The sequence below is a fragment of the Galeopterus variegatus genome, unplaced genomic scaffold, assembly GCF_000696425.1.
Source record: "Galeopterus variegatus unplaced genomic scaffold, G_variegatus-3.0.2 Scaffold2529, whole genome shotgun sequence".
NCBI classification, from domain to species: Eukaryota; Metazoa; Chordata; class Mammalia; order Dermoptera; family Cynocephalidae; genus Galeopterus; species Galeopterus variegatus.
This window is the reverse complement of record NW_007728640.1, coordinates 262404-282328: the sequence shown is the minus strand read 5'-3', so window position 1 is coordinate 282328 and position 19925 is coordinate 262404. Positions and strand designations below refer to the sequence as shown.

At 41.4% G+C, this 19925-nt stretch overlaps 1 protein-coding gene across 1 annotated transcript in view; it reads left to right on the top strand.

The window, feature by feature from the left end:
- Positions 1-5529: 5529 nt before the first annotated feature.
- The window catches only part of TTC18 (tetratricopeptide repeat domain 18), a 101099-nt gene continuing 86703 nt past the window's right edge, over positions 5530-19925 (top strand). The window contains exons 1-3 of the mRNA XM_008582173.1: positions 5530-5604; positions 8006-8108; positions 8974-9160. Coding sequence (XP_008580395.1) covers positions 8046-8108; positions 8974-9160 — 250 coding nt within the window. The 5' untranslated portion in view covers positions 5530-5604; positions 8006-8045. The remainder of the gene's footprint in view (positions 5605-8005; positions 8109-8973; positions 9161-19925) is intronic.

Below are 19925 nucleotides of genomic sequence, written 5' to 3'. Positions count from 1 at the left end.
CTCAGTATCTTTACATAACAATCAGTAACTAGTCTGTCCTTGAGCCAGCAACCTTGCTATGCCACAAATCTTTATCTTACACCAGAGACTTATAGCCTGAGGGAAATTTCCAGTCCTCCACAAGGTCAATATTTGAAACTGCAAGGCTTTGGAAAACCGGGCCCTGTGAAGTACATATGCTTTTTAGTATATCCCACACAGGTCTAGTGGTAATGAACTTCCTCAGCTTTTGTTTATCTGGGAATGTCTTAATTTTTTGCTCACTTTTGAAGGACAGTTTTGCCAGATATAGGATTCTTGGATGATAAAAGTATTTTCTTTTATCATTTTGAATATGTCAGCCTATCACTTTCTGGCCTCCAAAGTTTCTGATGAAGAATCTGCCTATTATATTATTGAGGATCCCTTGTATGTGACAAGTCACTCCTTGCTGCTTTCAAGATTCTTTCTTTGTCTTAAGAAAGTTTGATGAAAATGTGTCTTCGTGGGGTCTCTTTAAGTTAATCTACTTGGAGTTCATTGAGATTCTTGGATGTTTATATCCATGTCTTTTATCAAACTTGGAAAGCTTTTAACCATTATTTATTCAAATATTCTCTCTTCCCTTTCTTTCTTCCCTTCCTGGAGCTCCCACAATGTGTATTTTGGTTTGTTTGATTGTGTTCTACAAATCTCTTAGGCTCTGTTTGCTTTTCTGCAATCTTTTTTCTTTCCTTCAAACTCCATAATTTCCATTGTCCTATCTTCAAGTTCACTAGTTCTTTTTCTGCCGCTCAAATCAGCCTTTGAATCCCTCTAGTGAATTTTTCTTGTCAGTTATTGTACTTTTCAGCTCCAGAATTTCTTTTTGGTTTCTTTTTAGGTTTTCTATCTGTTTATTGATATTTCCATTTTGTTCATGCACCATTTTCTTGACTTTCTCCATGTCTTTTAGTTCTTTGAGCATCTTTAAGATAGTTTTTTAAAAGTCTATTTTTAATAGATCTGCCACCAGATTTTTTTTCAAGGACATTTTCTGTTGATTTATTTTTTTCTTCCTTTGAATGGGCATAAGTTCCCATCTAGTGTCTAGTGTCATCAGACCCCAGAAAAGGTGTTGATGGATATAGACAGCAGGACAGTGGCCATTGAAGTAAGAATCTGCTAAGGAGTATGTAACAACTCACCTGCCAAATCAACTAGTCCTGAAAATGCACGGTGCAGGAGTGTCAGGCCCATACCCAGTCATTGCCTTGTGAAAATTTCATTGAAAATTGTGCATTTGAATCTAATAATGTAATTCTGAAAATGAGATTCTTGTTTTCCCCCTAGTATGCTATTTTTTGTTACTTTCTTTGTTTTGATGGTTATAGGTTGTCTCTGTACCAAGGACCAGCCTGAGGTGTAAACTTAAGGTTTCAGGTCTTTTCTGAGCCTGTGCCTTTCCCTGGGTATGTGTGGTTACTTTCTAATTTTCCCCATATATGCAGTTGCTTTTGAATATTCTAGTCTTTAATGTCTGGCTCCTAGAAGGAGAAAAAGGGAAAAAAGCATAGGGGAAAAGAAAGAGATGCCAGATGCCATCCTTTTCCCCCTGGAAGTCTATTTTTAATGGCTGCCTTCGTCTTTACCTTCACCTCTGTGATCAGAAACAGCGATCAGTGATTAGAGCACAGATAACCAATATTCGGAGGACAGAGTCCTTTTTACCCACTCTGGCTCTCACAAACTGTGTGCAGGAACACATGCACAACTGCCTGCCACAGGATGGGTAGCAAATCTTTGGGAAAATGTCTATTCAAGTATTTTCAGGCTGGCCAGTTAGCTCAGTTAGTTAGAGTTGGTGCTGCTAACATCAAGGTCAAGGGTTCGGATCCCCATATTGGCCAGCTGCCAAAAAACAACATAAATATTTTGCCCATTTTAAAATTGGGTAATTTGTATTTTTGTTGAATTTTATGAATTCTTTATATGTTCTGGATAGTAGACCCTTATTAGATACACGATTTACAAAATATTTTCTCCCATTTTCTGAGTTGTCTTTTTACTTTCTTGATGGTATCCTTTGATGTACAAAAGTTTTTAATTTTGATGAAGTTCAATTTCTTTATTTTGTCTGTGATTGTTCTCGTTTTGGGTGTCATGTCTAAGAAACCATTGCCTAATGCAAGTTCCCAACAATTTACTCCTGTATTTTCTTCTAAGAGTTTTATAGTTTTAGTTCTTATATTTAGGTCTTTGGTCCATTTTGAGTTTATTTTTAATATTGTGTGGGCAGGGTTCCCGCTTCATTCTTTGCATGGGGACATGCAGTTGTCCCAGCACCATTTGTTGCAAAGACTATTCTTTCCCCCATTGGATTATCTTGTTACCCTTGTTAAAAACCAATTGGCCATAAATGTAAGGGTTAATTTCTGAACTTTCAATTCAATTTTATTGATCTATATGTTTATTCTCATGCCTTGATTACTATCTTGATTACTGTACTTGATTACTGCAGCTTTGTAGAATGTTTTAAAATATGAAAGTGAGAGTCCTAAAGGATTCTGTTTTTCTTTTTGTTTTGGCTATTTTGGGTTCCTTGCATTTCCATATGAATTTTAGGATCAGCTTGTCAATTTCTGCAAAAAAAAGCCAGCTAGGATCTTGATAATGATTGCTTTGAATCTGTAGATCAGTTTGGGGATGAGCAATATATTTGATTGTATTATTGAATATTGTCAGAAATAAGTTGGCTTTGGAAATAACAGATTAGCTAATTAGAAAAAACTCTTCTGGGGTAATGAGAAAGGAGTTTTTGAGATAGTGCATCATTTAGTGAAGATCTTTGAAACTCAGAACTAAAGAGTTTGAATTTTATCATTTTTATAGTTTTTTTCTCCCCCAAATTTGTTTTGTATATGTAGATGATTTAATTATGATTCTCAGTACTATTGTGTTTTCTATGCACAAAAGAGGGCTTTTTCTGCTTTCTATACACAAGTGGATGTTTTAAACCAGTTAAAAACTATTTGAACCAGTTAGCTCAGTAGGTTAAAATGTGGTGTTATAACATGAAGGTCAAGTGTTCGGATCCCCATACACACCAGCTGCCAAAAAAAAAAAAAAAAACTTATTCAAATACCTTTCCTGATAAGGACTATGGGGAATTTCAAGCAGAGAGGCCACTGCTAAGCACTCTAGGAGAATAAAAAAACTGTAACACAATTTTTGCTCTCAGGAACTCTGAAAATGTGATGGGGATTAATTAGGTTTAAGGAAGTGACATCTGTTATTTATCTGTGCTTGCCTAAGGCCTTGAAGGAGAGTAATGAGACCACGATCATGAGTGATTTCTAAAATAACAGTTCCCTATCAAAGACTTGACCCTAACCCTAGCTTATTAGTAGAAAGATTATGTCATGGGCAAGTGGGATGGCTATCTCAGTGCAAATTCACCCACAACCCTCACTCAGGGAGAAAAATCCAGAGAGAAATGCCTTGCTTAATAGTGCCATAGTTTTGAGAAATTTTATTACCTGTAACATTGCAAGTTTTTAAAGATCTTTTTCTTAATTTTCATAATTTTCATGTTTCTTTCTTAGTATAAATAATAATTTTAAAACTTGGGTCTGATAACTTTGTATCCTAAGCAAGGAGCTTCCCATGGAGAGTGGTTGTGTACGTATGTGTGTATTTTAATGATTTGTCAAATGTATAGAAAAGTTGCCAAAACAGTGCAAGGAACCACATGCTCCCTTCACCCAGATTCTCAAGTAATTAACATTTCATTGCATTTGCTCCATTGTTTAGCTTGGTTTTTGTCTTGGCAGCTGGCCGGTACAGGCATCTGAACCCTGGACCTTGGTATGTACAACACTGTGCTCTAACTAGCTGAGCTAACTGGCCAGCCCTGCTCACTTCCCTTGTGTGTGTATGTGCGTGCCTGTATGTGACAGCAAACAACCTTCCCCATCAGGAAATCAATATCGGTTCAACACTTCATCCAATCCACAGAACCATTCATATTTTGCCCACCATTCCAACAATGTCTTTTTCTTTTCTGGTCCAGAATGCTATACAGCAATACATACTGCATTTAGTTGTCATGTATCTTCAGACTCCTTTAATCTGGAACAGCTTTCAGTCTTTCATGTCCTTGACAGTTTTGAAGAGTACAGGCCTTACATTCTATAGGACGGCCCACAACCTGGGTCACTTCGATGGTAGGAATACCGTAAAAAGAATGCTTTGCTTTTCTCAGTGCATCTCACCAGGAGGCACACAATGTAGATTTCTTCCAACACTGGTGTTAACCTTGATCATTTTGGTTACTTTGATTCACTGTTTTCCCCTCTGTAATTGGTTAGTATACCATAGGGAAATATTCCAAAACCCCACCAATATCCTATTCCTCATAAAACCTCCACCATAAAACCCCCAGCCTTGGCATCCATTGAAGACTCCTGTCTGAATCATCCACCTCTATAGTCGTTGCCCAGTGGCAATTCTCTAGTTCCATCCTTCCCTCTACACTATGGGTTGGTGTTCTACTGTAAGAAAGAGCTTTCTGTTCCACCCGCCCTTTATTTATGTCAATGTGGTCTTGTGTATTTCTATTTTATTCAATGTGTGTTGTAATCCGTTATTGCCATTATTTATTTCAATGCTCAGACTGTCCCTGATTTGGCCAATGGGAGTCCCTTCCAGCTGGCTCTTGACACTGCAACATTTTAAAGTGTGTACATTGCTAAGATTCATCCACGCTGTGTGTAGCTGTAGTTCATTCATTTTGATGCTTACAATATGCCATTTCGTGAGTAAACCACAGTGTGTATTGATCCACTCTTCTGTGGATGGGCACCTGGGTTGTTTCCAGGTTATTGCTATTGTATTTTGCTATTCCAACTCTATAAAGTAATGTCGAATTTCGAATGTATTAAAAATTTGCATTAACATGATGTACTTCAAGCCTGTTTATTGTACAAATGTTGGACATCTTAGAAGCAGCACCATTTTGCACTGTCACCAACTGTGTGAGAGTTGGGCTCACTTTTTAGTCTTCATCTGCATTTCTCATGGAGAAAGATTTCAGTGACCTGTTTTCAAATCTGCTTAGTAAAACTTTTTTTTCGTTAAATAAACTTCCTTTTGGTTGGATCCCAGTACCGGGAGAGAGAAGAGGGGGAGAAAGAAGAGGGGGAGAGAAGAGGGGGAGATAGAAGAGGGGAAGGGAAGGGGCGGGGCGAGAGACAGAGCGATCTCGCGATAGTTGGCTGGTTGCTATAGTCACGGAAACCTCTGTGCGGCGGGTCAGGTAAGGCAGTTCTCCCTCGCGTGGAAGCCCTTCCCTGCCGGGCTCCCCGTCGCGGCCTTGCGTCCCCCGGCCCGCTGTCTCCCGGCTCCTGCTCCCTCCGCTCAGGCCCGGTGCAGCCTCCGGCACAGACCGAGACGCCGCCGGCCGCTCGGCGCGGACTCTCCCCGCAGCCCAGGCCCGCGCGAGGGCGGACGTGGACGGAGCCCCCCGCGCCGTCGGCCCAGACCGCGTTGCTGTCCGCAGACCAGACCCAGCCACGTCACCTCCTTCATCCACCCTGCGTGCAATTTTACTTTTCCCTTGTAGCTGTTTCTGAGCAGAGAAAAGAAGTACGTGCCTCGGTGCCAGCACCGCCCCTGAGTGCCCCGACCGTCACCGGAGCTCGTCCAGTCTCTGGCAGTCACTGTTCAGAGACCCTCCAAACAAGACACGGTGCCGAGCATCTCGGGCCGTCAGTGTGAATAAGACAGTTTACTTGTCTTCAAGGGCTTAACTGAGCTTTCAGGAAAAGCGGTGCATATTGATAACCGTGTGTGCGGCGCTTCGTAGTGTAAGCTCTTTGACCACTTCAGGGCATGTTCACAACAAACGTGAGACAGGTCGGAAGTTGAATTATCCCTTTTACAGAAGGCGGAACTGAGGCTCAGAGAAGTTGGGCATTTGCCCAGGGTCACATAGTTATTAAATAGGAAAGGTCTTTTGAATCTCCAGTCTTTGTTAAAAGACTGCTTGTATTAATGCCACAAAAGAAGTATAAAGTGCCAGAGGTGTTCAAAGGAAAGGCAAATGCGCTGACTAGAAAGCTTCATGGGCTAGGAAGCATTTGAGCTGGACCTTGGAGGAAGATTAGGATTTGCCCATTAAGAATGGAGTGGGGAGGAAGGGAAGGATAATTCTGAGGAAGCTGAAGAAATGCAAAAGTTCAAAAGTGACCAAGTACAGGTAATCTTTGAAAAATGCTAAGCTAGAGCATAGGCTAGGTGAGGGGAGAAGCTGATTGGCATTGCTAGATCCTAGAAGGCCTTGAACATATAGTCGTGTATCACTTAACCACAGGGATAGTTCTGAGAAATGCATCCTTAGGCGATTCCATAGTCATATGAACGTCAGAGAGTGGACTTACACAAACCTGGATGGTGTAGCCCACTACACACCTGGCTACAGGTATAGCCGATTGCTCCTGGCCAGCCTCACCACAAACACGTGAGTGGTGCGTTGTGCAGCCTCTCAGGACGGCTTTGACTTTACTAGGCAATGGGGATTTTTGGCTCCATTGTAATCTTATGGTACTACCATAACATTGTTGTCATTGACCAAAATGCCTTACGCGGGATGTGACTGTAATGTTACAGTTTGACTTTATTTGGTAGGTGAGAATAAAACAATGATATGATCGCGAACATCAAGGGATTTAAGTGATAAACGCCCTAACATCAAGGAATTTAAAATCTGGTGAGGAAGAGAGACACATAAATAGGAGTTATAATCTATGTGACGCGTACTGTGACAGAGGAAGCGGGAGGGGCAGAGCACATAGGAGGGAAGGGGGGGATGAACTTGTGAGTATAGCTTACTACATGCCAGTGTGCCAGGAGCTTGGCATCTGTTATCTCATATGTGTCCACCCTTCCAGGTGACACTTAAATCTCCATTTTAGCAATAAAGGAAACTGAGTTTCAGAGAAATTTGTTATCTTACCAGAAGTCATGGAACAAGGAAGTGCTAAGTTGGGCACTTAGGCCTTGAAAGAGCCCAGAGACATGGTGTTGAACAAGTGAGCTGAGACTTTTAGGTCACTGGAAAAATGAGGGAGTGGCTGGGAAGAGGCAGAATAATTATAAAGTCTGAAGGATGCAGAGTGTTGGGTTCTTTTTTGTATCACCATTCCTGGGTACACTTAGTGTAGTTTGTCATCAGTAAAGGTTTGAATCGCATAAATAACTTCCACTTTGAATCTGTGAATTGAGTTAAAAAACCATGACCTTGTTTTTTAAAGAAACAAATAGATTCAATTTATTTTTGAAATTGTTTGTGTCCTTAATGTTGTAAAATAATAAGAAAATACTGTCTAAGTAAGACATATGTCAGGAACTTTTCCAATGCATTACCATTCTATGTGGCTACTTCTTTTGTGCTCTCAAAATATGTTTTTGTATGGCTGGCCTGTTAGCTCAGTCAGCTAGAGTGTGGTGCTGATAACACAAAGGTCCAGGGTTCGATCCCTGTACAGGCCAGCAAAAAAAAAAGAGAGAGAGAGAGAGAGAGAGAGAAATATATAAAACCTGATATATCAAAATATATATATATTGAATATATAAATATGTATATTAAATATATGAAACTGATATATAAAAATATGTGAAAATTGATATAGTAAATAATCATTGAGGGGAGCCTTACAGATTAAAAATAAGTTACCAAAGGACATTGTGAAGGATGTGAGGGATGGGAGGGGGAGATATTATTCCTATTCTCTTTGTCTCATGATATCTGTGCTTAATGTGTTAATTACATATATAAGAATCTTCTTAGCACTAACCAGTGGAATCATCCTTGTGACCAGCTCCTTAAAACACTTCTGATCCTGCAGCAAAAGTTGGAAAGGGGGAACTCAACGATGCTGGAGTATGGCATTTCCTCAGGTTCCCCCCTAGTGTTGGTTAGGATGGAATGTGGGTACTTGTGCAGCTATTGTACATGAGGAGACAGATTTATTCATTCTGTTTACAGAGACCAAAGAAAACCAGAGGGACTTTACCCGGTTGTTGATATGGAGCAGGTGCCATCAACAGGCAGACCCGTGCAGATCACTGTGACAGATGTATATGATCTGGTAAAGTTATTTTTGGAAATCCGCAAAGACCCTAGTTTGGAGAGCACCAGAGGAAGAGCGGAGTTTTGCATCATTCTCTACCTCCAAACCTCCTGGCTTCACACAGCAACTGCCTCTCTCCCCAGTGTTCCTTACTGTTAGAATATATTCAGCAAATCACATTACTGTGTGTCTAAAATATCTGGCAATTTGAATACTAAATTTAACAAGGGTGAAGGAAGAAGTGGTTTTAGTTTTTCTAGATAGCAGTTCATATATAATTTCTTTTTTCTTTTTTTCTCCTGAGAAGGATCTGAGTTCTTTGAGTTTTTCTTATGGTTAATTTTATTTGATGAATTTAAATGATAATACATAATAGAATGATGTAACTATTAAAAATTAGCAGAATAATGAAATGGCAAAATATTCAGTCTTATGAAGTTTAAAAAGGTTGTTCCAAAAAAATGTAATTAATGAGCTTCCCTTTGTTTTCAAATGAATATATAAAAAATGTATGTGTTGCACATACATATATATTCATAGCAAAACACTAGAAAATATATTCTAAAATATTAATAGTGCTTACATGTTAGAGTAAGATTATATGTAATTTATTTTACTATGTGATTTTCTTACTTTTTCAAATATTCTACAATATACTTTTATCATCAGATAAAGCACAATAAATGTTATTCTTCAAAGCTCCAACATAATATCATTTAGCTACAACTAGATTTGTTTAATGATTTTCTACCTACCCCTTTTGTATTTGTGATGTAGCTTGTTAGGAAAAAAACAGAAAATGCTATTTAGCCTGAGTCAAAAAGTATTGCCAGATGTGTAGGAAATTCTTTATTTGAATGTAATTTGAAGTTTCTGCCAACAGAAATGTTTTAAAGGAGATAGTCCAGTTACCTTTATTCGTGCAGAATTCAATCAAGTGGTTCTGGGAGACTCTGCAAAAATTACTGTTTCTCCAGAAGGAACTGCGAAATACAACTTCACTAGCAGTTTGGAGTTCAGTCCTGAAGGAGGAATCACTTTAGACGAACTTGCCCACAAACCTGTGTTCCGTAAGTCCTTGTGTTTCAAAAAATGTTAGATATATGAGTATGTTTTGAGGAGATTCTGAGGTATTTAGTAGCTGTGGTTGGGACAGTTGAACATACCTTACCCCCTTACTCAAGAAATAATGCAGTGGACTTTGAGACCTGCTTCTGGCAGCCGTCACTGTGACCTACTAATTTTAATCACTTTGTATCAAAGACCTTTTGACATATGGCTGAGATTTGCAGCCTTTGTCTCCTCAGCTGAGTTGGGAGTTTCTCCTTTGTATTCCTGTATTTAGGGTTGCCAGATTTTGAAAAAGTGAAAAAAAACAAAAAACAAAAACATACTTGCACTAAAAAATAATTTGTTGCTTATTGGAAATTCAAATTTAACTGGGCATCCTGTATTTTCTCTGGCAACTGTATCTGTACTTTCATATGCCCGCCATACTGTATAGCCCTTATCCATTTGCCTCTAGTGCTAGAGGAGATACTTCTTGAAATTAGAGCTCTGTATTATTTATTTCAGAATTTCTAGTGCCTAGAAGTATCTGAGACACAACAGGGGCCCAAAAAGTGTTCGTTGAATGAATGAATGAATAGATAGTTTCTGTAACACATCTTTACAGTTTCTACCTACACGGTCTTATCCCTAATATAATTTGTTCTTGCACCTATATACTAGTCTAAACCTTTTTTTTTGTTTTAATCTATACTCTTAATTTTTCCTTTTTGTAATTTATTAGTGGCACACATCCTGGGGTAGCTTCCAAAACCCACAGATTCTAAGATTACAGACCCAGAGAGGTGGGACCTGTGAATCCATTCAGTACCCTAGATTCTGCAGTATATTAGTCCCTTACCTTTCTTTCCATAACAGTCTCTTGGGGCTCTGGGACCCAGTCTTCAGGTCCCCACCCTAAACAACCAAATTTAAAATTACCAGAGAAAGAGCCTAGGAAACCGTACCTTGGAATGTACGGTTTCCAGGTGACTCCTAGGAAACATTGCATCAGAATGGTGATTCCTAGCTCTGGCCTAGCTGGGAATCAGTCATCCATGGAGGCATCCACCTGACCCACACTCTCTTAATACTCCCTTCATTACTCTGTGCTTCTTTGTCACCTAAAATAGGCGGAGTATCCTGATTTCCCTCTTTCCTACCATGTTGGATAGGAAATACAGAACTGAAACATTCTTTTAAACATGTAACTGAGGTCATGAGAAAGAAAGGACAATTCTTAGTTCCCAGGAGCAAAGCAGGACCTGAAACTTGGAAATCTGGAACAGCCGCCATTGGTGTACATGTGATAGTGGTGGTGTGTATGTGGAGAGAGCAGTACTCCAAAACCTAGAGGCCTGGGGTTTAATACTCTTAAAAGGACAGAAGGCCTTGAGCTGCTGCAGATGGGGATTTGAGGCTGAGACTACCTCCACACCACAAGCTAAGACTCCAAAAAGAATGGTCTAGGAAAAAAAATTTCTACTCACCAGCATCTCTGTCTCGACCCAGGGTAGATAAGAGTCTTCTCTAAGAATCATAGGCTGTGCCAACCATTAAAGGACATATATTTTCTTAAAACATACAAAGAAAATGTACATAATAAAAATTGGCCATATTCTAGGCCATAAAACAAGTCCTCCCATATACAAAAGATTTAATGGCATGCAGATCAAGTTTACTGACCAAAATTCAACCGTCAACAAAATTAGAAATCAATAATAAAAAGATAGCCCCAAAAATCCCATTTGGAAATTTAAAAACACTCTTATGAATAATTCATGGGACAAAGAAGAAATCATAGTAAAAACTGCAAAGCATTTAGAATCAACAGTAAAACACCAAATATCAAAACTTGTGGGATATAGTTAAAGTAGTACTTAGAGGTAAATTTATAATCTTAAGTTCATTCATTAGAAATCAAAACGGATTAAGGGCCAGCCTGGTGGCGCACTGGAGAGTGCACCGCTTGGGAGCGTGGCGGCGCTCCTGCCGAGGGTTCGGATCCCAGGTGGAGACCGGTTCCCACTCACTGGCTGAGCGCGGTGCGGGTGCAACACCGAGGGTTGCGATCCCGTTGCCAGTCCCCGGTGCGGGCGCGACACCGAGGGTTGCGATCCCGTTACCGGTCAGTAAAAAAGACAAAAAGGAATAAAAAAAAAAAAAAAGAAATCAAAACGGATTAAAAACAGAACGCCTTCTGAGAAGATGGAGTCGATATACTTTTCTTGATTCCTCCCACTAAGTACGACTATAAACCCTGGACAGTAAATACAAAATAAACATAAGAGACTATGAAGGATGGAGAGAAGGAACTTCAAGACCTGAGGAACAACACAGTGGTGAGTTCCTTGGGTTTTCTTTTTGCCTATATATCCGAGACTTGATGCAGAAGAAACCAGCAACCCAGAAACACCAATGGGTGCAGACCCTCCAAAAGCCCAATAGAAGTCTGCTCTGTCTAGCCAAAAGACCAGGAAAGGGGCAGCCTAGTAAGACAGAAAACTTTCAGACAATAACTTCTCTACTCCAGCCAAACACCACAGAAAAAAATCTGTGGCCCCACCCTCACCCAAGCTGAACGGGGAGCCTAGACTTCCACCCTCACAAAGCTGTGATGAGGTGCCCCAATACCCTGGTGGTGTCCGAGAAGACCATGTAGGGAGCCAGGACTTCTATCCCCTCTGGTGATGAGCCCCCTTCCTGCCCTCCATGGTGTTAGTGGAGACCACACAGGGATCCTGGATTTCTACCCCAAACTGTCAGTAACAAGGTGCTTCTCCACCCCCCGGTGGGGTGGTGTCAGAGGAGGCCTGGTGGGAATCAGGAGTTTCACCATCTACACCCACTGTGGTATCAGCGGAGACCAAGTCAGGAACCCGAACCCCAGTGTCCCCTCAGCAGTGATGAGGAGCTTCCCCCGCTCAGGTGTCAACAGAGGCTGAATGGAGAATGGAGACTTCCACCCCCACCTTGCAGTAACGAGCAGCACATCCCCCGGTCCCCTGTAGGAGCAGTGTCAGAAAAAGCCCAGCTAACGCAGAGGCTTTAGGTAAGGTCCTGAGTTTCACAACAGAAAGGAAAATCCCAGGTTTCAACAGAATATCATGTTATTCCAAGAATTGGAATACGTCAAACTGAGTTTAAAAAGACAGTCAGTAGATGCTAACATGAAGATGACGGATCTGAGAAAATTATGAGACAAAGATTTTAAAGAGGCCACGGTAACAATGCTTCAGTGAGCAATTACGAACATGCTGGAAACAAATGAAAAGATAGAAAGACCTAGGAAATAAACAGAAAATCTCAGGAAAGAAATAAAATATATAAAGAAGAACCAAGTAGAAATTTTAGAACTGAAAAATGCAATAACTGATGTGAGAAGCTCAGTAATGGGCTCAGCAGCAGGATGGAGAAGACACGTGAAGGAATCAGTGAACTGGAAGACAGAACAACAGAGAGAAAATACACTTAAAAAATATGAACAGAGCCTCGAGACCTCTGGGTCTATAACAAAATATCTAACATTAGTGTCATTGGCCTCTCAGGAGGAGAGGAGAGGGTGGGGTGAAAAAATATTCCAAGAAGGGCCGGCCCGGTGGCGCACTGGATAGTGCGCCCGCTTGGGAAGCGCGGCGGCGCTCCCGTCTGAGGGTTCGGATCCCACGTACAGACCGGCTCCCGCTCACTGGCTGAGCGGGGCGCGGGAGCAACGCCGAGGCTTGCGATCCCGTCGCCGGTCCCCGGTCCGGTACGGGGGCAACACTGAGGGTTGCGATCCGTTGCCAGACACGGAAAAAAGACAAAAAAAAAAAAAATATTCCAAGAAGTAACATGTGAAAACTTCCCAAATTTGGCAAGAAACCTAAACCTACAGATTCAAGAAGGTGAGCAAGCCCACCACAGGATAAACCCAACGAAATCTACGCTAAGAATAATCATAATTAAACCTTTGAAAACTAAAGGCACAGAAAAAAAAAAATCTTTAAAGCAGCCAGGGGAAAATAATTAGAATGACATCAATTTCTTATTAGAAACCTTGGAAGGACGAGGGGGACTAGGAAGGGGAGAGGGGGAGGGAGAGGGGAAAGGGGAGATATTGGACATGGGGCATAAAGAATAAGTATGACTTGTAATGATGAATATGCTAATAAAAATATTTTTAAAAAACCCCACAGAAGTCAGAAGGAAGTGGCAAAATATTTTCAAAGTTTTAAAATAACCATCAACCCAGAATCCTATACTGATAGAAAATACCCTTCAGATATGGAGAAGTCAAGACACCCTTAGATGAAAAAAAAAAACAAAAAAAAACCCCGAGAGTTTTTCACCACAGACCTACGCAAAAAGAATGGCCAAAGGATATTCTCTAAATGGAAAGGAAATGATAAAGGACCTTGGGTATCAGGAAAGAAGAAAGAACATGGTAAGCAAAAGTTTGGATAAATAAAGTAAACTTTCCTTCTTGAGTTTTCTCAGTTGGAACAAACTATAAATAACACTGTCCGATGTGGTTCTAAACATATGTAGAGAAAATAAATGTACAAAATCAATTATATTTCTATATACTAGTGATAAATACATCAACACCAATATTAAAAATACAATACCATTTATAATTCTTTTAAAAATGAAATACTTCATGTAAATCTAACAAAACAAATATTGGATTTATATGCTGAAAACCAGACATTGCTAATGAATGAAATCAAAGATCTGTATAAATGGAGGGACATACCGTGTTCATGAACTGGAAGACTCAACATAGTCAAGATGTCAGTTTTCCCCAGACTGATACACAGGTTGAATGTAATTCCCATCCAAATCCCAGAAAGATTTCCTGTAGATTTAGAAAAGCCTATTTAAAAATTTATATGGAAAGGCAGAAGAGCTAAAATAGCTACAACCATTTTGGAAAATAATAAAGTGGGAAGAATCAGTATCTTGATTTTAAGAGTTATACGAGGTACAGTAATCAAAACTGTGTGGTATTGATGGACAAATATATATAAATCAATGCAATGGAACAGAGAACCCAGAAATAGACCCATCCAAATATGCCCAATTGATTTTTTTTTACAAAAGTGTAAACCCAATTCATTGGAGAAAAAAATAGTTCCTCAACAAATGATGCTAGAGCAACTGGACATCTATAGGTAAAAAAATGAACCTCAACTTAAGTCTCACAGCTTATACAAAAATTGACTCAAATGGATCACAGACTTAAATGTAAAATGTAAAACAACCAAACTTTAAGAAAAAATCAGAGGGGAAAATCTTCAGGATCTAAGGTTAGACAAGGAGTTCTTAGACTTAACATCAAGCATGATCCGTAAAAGAAAAAGATCTGATGAACTGAACTTCATCAAAAACTCTTGCTCTGTGAAAGATACTGTTAAGAGGATGAAAATAGAAGCTACAGAGTGGGAGAAAGTATTTGCAAACCACAATGTGACAAAGCACTAGTATCTAGAATATTTGAAGAACTCTCAAAACTCAGCAGTAAAAAAACTCAATTCAGTTAGAAAATAGGCAAAAGACATGAAGAGACATTTCACCAGAGAGGATATGCACATGGTATGTAAGCACATGAAAAGATATTTAGCATCATTAGCCATTGGAGAAGTGGAAATCAAAACCACAATGAAACACTAGTACACACCTATCAAAATGGCTAAAATTAAAAATACAGCACCAAGGGCCGGCCCGGTGGTGCACTGCTACAGTGCGCCGCTTGGGAAGCGTGGCAGCACTCCCGCCGAGGGTTCGGATCCCACATACAGACCGGCCGCTCACTGGCTGAGCGAGGTGCGGGGGCAACACCAAGGGTTGCGATCCCGTTGCCGGTCCCAGTCCGGTACGGGCGCAACACTGAGGGTTGCGGTCCGTTGCCAGACACGAAAAAAGACAAAAAAAAAGGAAAAAAAAAAATACAGCACCAAATGCTGACAAGGATGCAAAGAATCTGGACCACTGATACATTGCTGGTGGAAATGCCAAGTGGTACAGCCACTCTGGAAAATAGTTTGGCAATTTCTTTTTCTTTTTTTGTGACTCACTGGACTTGAACAGTTTCTTTAAAAACTAAACATGCAAACTACCGTACGATCCCGCAATTGCACTCCCGGTGCAATTCAGAGAAATGAAGACTTATGTTCACAGAAAAACCTGTACGCAAAAAGCTGTACGCAGCTTTGTGGTAAAAAAAAACTGGAAACAAGCCAGATGTCCTTCTGTGGGTTAGACAAACTGTGGTATATCCATGTTATGAAATACTACTCAGCAACGGAATAAGCTGCTGATACGCACAGTAACCTCAATGGATCTCCACAGAACTGTGCTGAGTAAAAAAAGCCAATTCTGAAATGTTTCGTAATTGTTATGATTCCATTTGTAAAATATTTTTGAAATGACAACGTGTAGAAATGCAGAACAGATTAGTGGTTGCCTGGCATTAAGGAGGAGTTAGGGCTGTGAGGGAAGTGGGTGTGGCTATTAAAGGGTAGTGATGGAAATGTTCTGTATATTGACCGAATCCTGGTTGAGATATTTTACTGTCCTACAAGATATTACCATTGGGAAAACAGGGATACAAGGAACTTCTCTGTATTATTTCTCACAATTGCGTAAGAACCTACAATTATCTCAAAGTAAAAAGCTTAATTTTAAAAAGTAAATCCATTCTTAATGGGGAAAAAGGCATCTTTGGTAGGAGTGAGAAGAATATTGAAACCCAGAACCACTTGGGCATTCCGTGCTGCAATGAAATGACATCACTGTCTGCTCAAGCAGGAAAGAAAGCACACGAATCAGAGTCACCACCGAGAAGACGGCACTCACCAGATGTGTTCCCTGGACCGTGGACTCCCCAGTCTCCAAAACTGTAAGAAATAAACTTCGTTTTCTTTGTAAATTAAAACAAAAGTACACAAATTAATGTGTTTACCTAAAGACACCCCTCCTCTGCATGGAACCCACAAATTAGATTAAAAGCTGTGAAAGCTGTGAAAACAGGAAAAAAAATTCTTTCTGAAGACTACGGGCACCCCGTCATCTTCCCTTGGCTTCTCGAGATCGACTACTCCTTGCAGAGAACTTCTTTCATCTGACTCACCAAGGATTAAGCTGTAGGAAAGAAAGGTTCCTCTTTGCAAGTGGGACTTTGGTAGCAGTGTATAAGTCTCAGATGGTAAAAGGGACACAGACTACTTCATTTTTGAAGTTCTGAATATATTAAAAAATGAAGAAATGCCAAAAATGGTTACAAAAATGATTAATTATGGTATATTTTAAAGGTCTATCTTTAATAAATTGATGATCTTGAGAAACAAAGAGATTAGAGCAAATGAATTAAACATTCAAGAAGTTAGAAAAATAACGGTACCTCAAAGGAAGTGTCTAATAATTAAGATAAGAACAAAAAATAATGAAGTGGGGAAACAAGCAGTAGAGAGGATCGACAACACAGAAAACTGCTTCTTTAAAAGACCAACAAAGAGACAAACCTCTGGCCTAACTGAGCCAGGAGGGGGCGGGGAAGGGGGCAGACAAACAATGTTGGGAAGAAAATGGGCCATGACTACAGATAAAGCACAGTTTTGAAAATTATAAAACAATATTCTACCAGTACTTTTGAAAACTTAGACTAGCGGAAAGTCTCTTAGAAAAATGAAAATGTGAATAGTCTAAACAGATGGAGGGGGAGCCTACAGAGTAACAGAGACTTAAGAGACATTAACTAATCACAATGTACGGACCTTATTTGGATCTTGATTCAAACGAACTGTAAAGAAGATGCTGTTGAGGGACATGAAGGTTGAACAAACAGAAAAGCATACCATGTTCTTAGGGATGCTCGACATTATAAAGATGTCATTTCCCCTAAGTTTAGCTGTAAATTTAATGTGGTCTCTGTAAATCTGCCAATATTATATTTTTAAATTCTAGAGTTCTTACAGAAAAAAAGTTTTTAAAGTAGGAATAATCAGGAAATTCTGAAAAGAAGGATAGTGAGGGGTTATTAGTTCTACATGACAGTAAAACATAGTAAAAACCGTAATAAAACGATGTGGTACGACATGCATATAGATCATTGGGACAGACTAGAAGGTCCAGATATACTCATCGTTACTTCTAGTAAGTTCACATATGATTAAGATGACAGGTCAAATCTGTGGGGCAAAAGATGGGTTATGTAATCAATGTTGTAGGGACACCGAGGTAGCTATCTAGCATAAAAATGTCATCAATATCTCAAAATTACACCAAAATAAATTCCAGATGGGTAAAATGTGTGTAAAAAATTAAACCATGGAAGTACCATAGGAAATCATGGATTTAAAATAATTAATCATAGAGTGGTGAAGCCTAAGTATTTTACAACTGTAGAGGCCACAGAAGAAAAAAAATAGTACATTTTGCACAAGCAACTATAAAAAACAGCAGTGAACTGGGATAGAATTTGCAATTTACTTCTAGACAGAAGGCAAATTTTCCTTTAAAGAGTTCTTATATATCAGTGAGAATAATGCCAAGAATCTAATAGAAAAATGCCCAAAACATATAAAAGGAATATGAAAAGTTCACAGAAAAGGAAATATAACTGGTTCTTAAATATATGGAAAAATGTTCAATCTCACTTTATTCATTTATTTATTTATTTACTTTTTGGAGGAAGACAGGGATATTTATTCCATCCTGCCTCCCTGTGGGAAGGCTCGACCAAGGGTCTGCCAGTCCAGCACCACTGAGTGATCAATTTCTTCCAATATTTGCCAGCAAGTCCTTGCAGTACCCCTGGGGTAGCCTGTAGTAGACTCAGGTCCTGTCCACAGCCCTGGTTGTCAGCAGTGCTGCCCGCGCAGCTGCATAGCTGCCCCCAGCAGGTCTGTGCCCCATCGCGATGGTGTCCTGGGGGTAGACTGCGAGCAGCCTGGCCACAGCTCCAGCTGTGCCCTGGCCCAGCAGCCCGGCCTGTAGCTGGAAGGACACAGGTTAACAGAGCCTCTGGCACAGCTCCGCATGTCTGTGAGCAGCCGTTCCCTGTAGCCACTGCCCAGCACCTCCTCCGGCCAGCCCAGTTCTACGATCACATGGGGGAAACCCTCAGCCACAGCTATAAGCAACTCTCTGCTAGCCACGTGGTCAGGGACCACAAAACTCCCATGGGAGACTGTAGCCCCAGCCACGTGGGCTGAGGCAGGTTGCCAAGGCTGGAGAGGTGTGCCAGCATGGCTAGGGATGGCTAGAGGGCTGTAGGCTCTGCCATGTGCAAATGGACACCCCAGTGTCCAGGACATGCGGCCAGCTTCAGTAGGCATGACTCCAGAGTCAGGACAGGGTCACCTGGGGCACACACGATGGGCACAGGATCCCCTGCTGCAGTTCCCTGGAGGCCAGTGTTCAGCAGGATCATGTCTTCTCTGTCTGGGAGGGTAATTGTTGCTGTCATTCCATTGCCCTGGATGTCAGGAACCAGCCACTCCATGCCCAGACCATCACCCCCAGGCAATTCGAGAGAAATCAGGCTGTCTCCAGTGTGGTATATTCACTTCCGTGTGGCATTCAAGGCCAGCTGCTTTAAATGCAACAGGACAGGCTCGAAGAGGTCATAGTAGACTTGGTGGCACAGTTGTCCCAGACATAGAGGAGATCATCCACTGATCTGATGCACCCTGCCATGGTGTCAGGCTGTACCTCTACGACTGGCCAGGTGGCCCGCACCATGACAGCCTGCACGGGGAAGGTGACCCTCTGCAGCAACAGTCCTACCAGTCCTGCATCTTCTCCACCATGGCTCAGGTGTATATGCTGTCCAGGAACAGTGGCATGTAGAGAGTGGTCCAGCCCAGAGACAGGGTGATGGCAGGATACTTCTCCTGGACCAGGGCCAAGAACTGTGTGGCACTGACCTCAACTGTGATGGGCACGTTGGGGCCCCGTAGGATGGCAGTATTGATTTCACATGGGCCTCCGGACTCTGCTGGCCTATATCAGCTGCCAAGGAGGTCCAGGAAGAGTCCACAGCCTTCAGGCTCTTGAAGTCTAGCTTGATGCTCTTCTGAGAGGTCAGCACTGCCTCCAGCCGCTGCTGCAGCATGTTGTCACTGCAGTTGGCTGGGGTATGGGCCATGACGGGGATCCCGTCTTGTTGGCCTTGTTGAGCCCTTCTACAACGACGCCAAGACCATGGCACTGCTGCTCAGAGCCGCTCCCATCTCTTTTTTCCTGGTGATGCCGGGCGACCAACAGGCCGTCCTGGTGGCTGACTTGGCCCAGGCTCAGCAGGTAGTCCAGCATGTCCACATCAGGATGGCAGGCCACATTCTGCTCACAGCCTGGCTGGGCGCACTGCTGCAGGGTGAAGTTCAGGACTAATACAATGGTGAACACCAGAGCCCAACTGGCAGTGCCAGCAAGTACCCTCCTGGACTGACTCTCCGAGCACTGCATCCTTTAGGCCATGATGACCCCCTCTGGGGAGTGTCCCCCAAGCTCCTCATGGCCCAGGGGAGGTTCCCTGAGGCTCCCTGCAGCTGGGATGGGGTAGGGGGGAGGTGCTTCCAGTTACACCTAATTCCCTCCCAGGACGGGCAGCTCACAGCCCCAGAGTCAACCTTACTTTAAAAAGGGAAATAAAATTATGATAAGATGCCATTTTCATCTACCAGATTTCATAGATCACAGAGTTTGATAACATACCAGGTAGGCAAGTATGTTATCAAACTGTGTTATCCTGACTTAAAGTGCTGAAGCCGAATCTAAGTTTACAGGAGACACAGAGGCTGA